The 6,000-nt window shown below is 34.8% G+C and overlaps 1 protein-coding gene across 1 annotated transcript; it reads left to right on the top strand.

Annotated features, from left to right (window-relative positions):
* Positions 1-513: 513 nt before the first annotated feature.
* Positions 514-5,553, top strand: LOC123317997 (ubiquitin carboxyl-terminal hydrolase 10-like). Its single transcript, XM_044904646.1, has 6 exons — positions 514-1,006; positions 1,235-1,358; positions 1,458-1,997; positions 2,153-2,351; positions 2,411-2,651; positions 4,678-5,553. Exons 1-6 carry the CDS (start codon positions 986-988, stop codon positions 5,377-5,379), a joined length of 1,827 nt encoding a protein of 608 aa, XP_044760581.1. The 5' UTR covers positions 514-985; the 3' UTR covers positions 5,380-5,553.
* The last annotated feature ends 447 nt before the right edge of the window (positions 5,554-6,000 follow it).

Below are 6,000 nucleotides of genomic sequence, written 5' to 3'. Positions count from 1 at the left end.
ATTTTCTCTCATAATGCGACGTTTTCGATTAATTTGATGTTGAAAAATTGAAAAGTATCTGTGAATTTTTAAAAATTGGGTACTTTGGCTGATTACAACTCTTTTTAGAAGATATACAGATGTGTCACCAGTAAACTAATAACCCAAATTGAGTTATTAGATCACCTATCTCCTTATGAAAATTCAAAATTACTAAATCTATTCATCAGGGTCGAATCGAAAAAAATGATATGGGAAAAGAGCGTTTTTTTAACTCAAGAATCTACTTATGAAATTATTGTACGAGTTAAAGACTTACCCTGTATAGATTTAAAAAAATATGGAAAACTGCAAATTTCACACAATTCAACTATTCATTTTAGGCCTTAAATTGTTTCGAAAAAATTAAGAGTACCTATCCACTAATCCAACAGGCAAAAAAAGTTCAGGGCATAACGTTTGAGTCAAATAGAAAAGAATATGATAAATATTGAAGAATTAGATTTCATTGAAATGATTCCTTTTCTTCGACGAAACTTACATCTTAGAAGAGTTCCGGTATGTTCCATTTTTGAATTTTACGCGATAAAATAATAAAAATGATTTGTGACGAAAACGAAAATACAAAAATTAGATGAAATAAAACTCAATTTTTCTAGAAAAATATCAGTATGCGCTTTTAACTGAAGAAATAGATATTGTAATATCTATTATCAAATATAGAATAACAACATTTGAAATCGAAAAGTAGTCAGATTTCCAAATTGTGCGCAAGGGGGCGGTCCCAACCCCAGGTAGAAGCATGATGCCATTGGTCAGAAACGACGAAATTAGGTAGAAAGGTAGAAACGGTAGCGTGCTATATAACCTAGCAGTCATTTTTCGGTCAGTCAGTTGAGTTAACCTTAATGGTGTTAAGATTGTTTAGACTGTTTGAATACTCGCAAGTTTTCGAATATTATAAACGAACTTTAAGGTGATATTACAGTGTTGTGATTGATGATTGATGAATTTTCAAGTTATGGATGTAAGTAATTCTTTTTTTTTATCTCTAGTCAGTTGGTTGCTATTCAATAATTTGTTTGTTGTTCAGATTTTCTGTTTCAAACAGGTATGTGTTATTTTTTTATTTGAAAATGATCATGTACCTATATGGTAGTATCTCTAGAAGTTCAAAGATATTTTCAGCACTTTGAATATAACATTATATCAACTTCAATATCTGAAATGACATTAATATTAATTTTATTTTCAGAATATGCAGTTTTTAGATATAACAGGGTTGGAAGTGGACGAGATTCGTCACATAAATTCTTGTCTGTCCGATACCCCTCAAAGAATCTCCTTGCCTTGGACTCTCAAGAAGAAATCTCCCCAAAGTGAGTATTGTGATGTATTTTTCAATAATAATATCCTTGCAAATGTAGTCCAAGAAAGATTTGTTGTAACTAGAAATTTAATAATCGACTTATTTTCAGAAAAATTACACAGAAAACCAAATGCAGCAGTCGAATGTAAGAAGCCATCAGACGTTGATGAAGAAACACTGATCTCATACGACAATGCTATATCTGTTGATACACCCACTTCTAAGACGGATCATTTCATTCCCACACAAGTTTCTACAACGGCTGACAAAGAAACAGTTCCCTCCAATGAAATTGCGGAAGAACTTCGCAATTCACCGAGTGCCCCAATATCGAACCTGATCGAAAGTAATACCGAAGTGATGCCTGTTAAAGTTGAAAATATTGTGGCAACATCCTCGAACAAGACTGAAGAAATGAAGAATAAGCCTGTGAAGGTCCAGACGTGTGATGTGAAAAAAAATGGAGTCAAATCAGATGTTAATGAACCTGTAAACGTATGGGCGAAGAAATCATGGACGAGTCTCTTCAAGAAAGAGGAACCCACGACAAATGGAGAGTTAGTGACTGAACGCAGTGATGAGAAAGTTAAATCGTTGGACACTGTTGAAAAAAGCAGAACTATTGATCCAGCCACTCACAGACTAGCAGGTTAGTTGTTGAAGAGACTTTGATTAAATTTTTTGAGTAGAAAAACGTTTAGGTTTTACATAGTCAGTTGTTTGAGTTGAAGAATCAATTATTTTTGTTGTGATATCAATAAACTTTTTCTATATTTGTTACTCAACATTTCATTTTATTTCCAGAATTTCTATCGAACTTCGAAATTGATGGAAAAAGTGCTAATCTACAACCAAGAGGCTTAATCAATAGGAGCAATTATTGCTACATCAATTCGATTTTACAAGCTTTGCTGGCCTGCCCACCTTTATGCAATCTGCTGATAGAACTTTCGAAGAATTTGACGGAGAATGGACACGGCCTACCACCCATCATAAAGAACATGTAAGTTTTATAACAATCCTTCGCTTTGACAGCATCTAAATCAATTTGAAATCTTCCAGGTGCAAATTCATCAATAATTTCGAGAAGCTGCCCGATTCCTACCTAAACCGTATATCGAAAAGGAACAAGAAGAAACAGGGGAGTTTCGACTTCTCCTGCGGCGACTCGATCGAAGCCTCTTCGATCTACACCATCCTGAATGATACCAGAAGCGACTCGTTTCTTGTCGAGGGACGTCAAGAGGACGCTGAGGAATTTTTGGGTCTACTGCTGAACGGACTGAAGGACGAAATGATGAATGTAAGTAGTCGAAATTATTGATTAATCGCATGACTCTTGGTTAAACATGATGAACTAGAACACTTGACTCGGTTTCGCAATTTTTAATTAAGATATTTGTTGATACGCGTGTTTCCGGTTTCATATCATTAAACTCATGTTGAAATCGGAGATAGGCTAAAATTTAATTGATCGTTTACAATTGGTATACTTTGTTTTTGGGCTGAGGATATTTCTAGGAATTTTCAAAGATCTAAACGTTTACCTTTATCACCTTTATGTACAAATTTTACATGATAGAAATCTACGAAGTGGTTGGGAGTTATACAGAGATTAGAGAAACCAGTTGTTGATTCAATCTGCAGAATAGATCTTTACCATTGAAAAATATTCATCTTAAATTCTTCTTATTGGTACATACGAGGATATATTGAAAAATTCTTAGTCTACTATAGAACCAAACAAAATTTCAATGTCAAAATATTTTATTAATCAACATACTCTCCTCTTAATTGGATATGCATTTATTACAAAGAACCTGCAACGTCTCTAGACCTTTCAAAAAGATGTTTCTTCTTGCTCTCAAAACCAGAACTCTACAGCTTTTATAACCTCCTCGTTGAAAGAAAATTTATGACCTTTAAAACGTTCTTTCTGTTGAGGAAAGAGATGATAGTCGGATGGAGCCAAATCTGGTGAATAAAGGGGGTGTTCTAGTAATTCAAACTCTTGATCACGGATTTTTTTCATGGCATTATTAGATTTGTGTGCAGGGACGTTGTCCTGCAAAAACAAAACACCTTTGGATAGCTTTCCGGGTTTTTTCTCCTCAATTTTTTCCCGTAGAATGGTCAGAAATGTCTAATAGTAATCTCCGGTTATAGTTCTACCCTTATCCAAAAAATCAATCATGGTTACTCCATGCCAATCCCAAAAAACTGAAACAAGAACTTTTCTTGCCGATTTTTGGACGATTTTGGGTCTTGAAGAACCAGAGTTTTGCCATTTCATCGATTTTTGCTTCGTTTCTGGATCGTAGAAATGTACCCAAATCTCATCCATAGTAACAATTAGGTTTAAGAATTCTACATCGTTTTCAAATCGAGCACAGATCGAACGCGATGCTTTTACCCTCGCACGCTTTAGGTCAACATTCAAACATTTGGGGATCCATTTTGCAGCAATTTTTCTCACGTCCAAATTGACGTAAACTATATGATGAACGCGTTCGCATGAAATATTCAGTGCTTCAGATATCCGTTTTAGCCTAATTCGACGGTCTGATAAAATCATGTCATGAACTGCATCGATATTCTCGGAGACTCACACATAAACTGTCTTTCCCGATCGGTCATCATCTTCAATGGAAAATTTACCTCTTTTGAAGCTTGCAGTCCAATTTTTCATGGTCGCATACGGAGGACATTGATCATCAAGGATATTAAGCATATCTTCGAAAATCTGCTTACCCCGTAACCATTTTAAATACACGTACTTGACGATGGCTCGATACTCAAATTTTTCGATTTTCACAATTTCGGTGGACATCTTCTTTCTTTTGATTTATTGCGTAACTCTGGTTTACTTTTTTGACTTCAAACTTCACACTGACACTTCTGATGAGTTATTTTGTTCGTTGCTATGGTAACGCAATAATTTTTTATGCATGGAACTGGTCTATGCTAACTAGATATCAATACATCCTCTTGTATCGACATCGATTCATTCACTCTTTTAATCTGAATATTTAAGAAATACAAACTTCCTCTACCTCCAAAGTGAACTCAACTATAGTCTTTTAAAACTCCTCACAATTAAATTGCAGTTTAAATGAATGCTGAATTGAATTTTGAGAATGAAAATGATGAATTTAAGATCAATATTTTTTAATTGCAACAAATAGTTCAATTAAAATTGTGAAACTTAGTCAAGTATTTCCTTCTCTTCTTTTATTATTCGAATGTACGTGGTGTTTGGCATAAGTTCACATTATTACATTCAAAATATTATTGCTTGTCGTATCTCACAACTTTTTTTGTCCTTTCAGATAATCGAATCCTGCAAAACTGAGAACAAAATAGAAATGAATCACGACTCCGAAGACTGGAAACAAATGGGACCAAAGAACAAGCGTAACATCACGAGAAAGGTTCAATTCGACAAAACTCCAATCAGCGACATATTCGGCGGACTCTTGTGTTCAAAGATCCACAAAACGGGAGATGAATCCACAGAAAACATACAGCCGTTCCTGACTCTTCAGCTGAACATCAGGACGGCCAAAACCATCACGGAAGCCCTGGAACAGCTGACGATAAAGAATCAACTTGAAGGAATAACTTCGGCCAAGACGAATCAAAAGGTGGAAGCGTGGCAGCAGGTGCTGATCGAGAAACTGCCGGCTGTTCTTGTCCTCCATCTGCAATGTTTCCGTTACAATGGGAACGGTTGCACGAAGATTATGAAGAAGGTGGAGTTCCCCATCGACCTCCAGGTTGATTCCAAGATCCTGTCGGGAAAACCTAGCAGTTCTTCAGAGAAACAGTACAAGCTTTTCGCTGTCGTTTACCATGAAGGTAAAGAGGCCAGCAAGGGACACTATGTGGCGGACGCGTTCCATTCTGGACATCATACTTGGTTGAGGTTTGACGATGCAAAAGTGAGGTCAGTGTCAGTGGAAAGTGTTTTGAAACCGCATGGAGACAGAGTTCCTTATCTTTTATTTTATAAAAGAGGTGATATAGTTTAAGGTGTATAAATTGAACTATAGAATAATAAATTTGTACATATTAGCGAAAAGGATCGACTAAAATTGTTTTTTGTTATTTTATGAGTAATGTATTGTAAATCTGAAAAATTATAATTATATTTATGATGTTATGTAAATATATACTATATTTTAATAAACAGACTTTATAATATATTTCCTCAGTTTTATTGAGCAGAATTTCCCCGGAATGAACGATTGAAAAAAGCCTAAATTAGCAGTGAATGAAAAAAAAAACATAGACTAAAAGATAATCTATATATTAATAAAAGAGGATTTATGGTTTACTTCAAAATGCTTTATTTGTTTTGTTTATTATTGTAAGGGCAAGGTTTATACAGGGTGTCCCGTAAAGACCACGTCAAACTAAAACGGAAAGTAGATCAGAATGTACTCTACCTGATGTGAAAAAATCGTTCATATGAAAGTCTCACAGTTTTCGAGATATTTGATGTTTTATGAAAATGTTGAATTTTTTCACTTAAACTGCTTTCTCTCTTGCGGAAGCTACAATTAAATACTTTTCGTATCAGTTTTTTTCCGTAAATTTTGTTGAATGGTTACTCCAATTCATGCAATGAAAAATACCACGAAATATTATAC

The sequence above is a fragment of the Coccinella septempunctata genome, chromosome 7 (genome assembly GCF_907165205.1).
Source record: "Coccinella septempunctata chromosome 7, icCocSept1.1, whole genome shotgun sequence".
Taxonomy (NCBI): Eukaryota; Metazoa; Arthropoda; class Insecta; order Coleoptera; family Coccinellidae; genus Coccinella; species Coccinella septempunctata.
The sequence above is the reverse complement of the archived record's forward strand: the minus strand, read 5'-3'. Positions and strand labels throughout refer to the sequence as shown.

What these genes read in the sequence shown, in the direction of transcription:
- LOC123317997 (XM_044904646.1), top strand. Translation starts at nt 986, where the DNA reads ATGAATTTTCAAGTTATGGAT. An exon ending in TGAATTTTCAAGTTATGGAT is followed by an intron (nt 1,007 to 1,234) that starts GTAAGTAATTCT and finishes TTTTATTTTCAG; the next exon opens with AATATGCAGTTTTTAGATAT. An exon ending in TGAAGGACGAAATGATGAAT is followed by an intron (nt 2,652 to 4,677) that starts GTAAGTAGTCGA and finishes TTGTCCTTTCAG; the next exon opens with ATAATCGAATCCTGCAAAAC.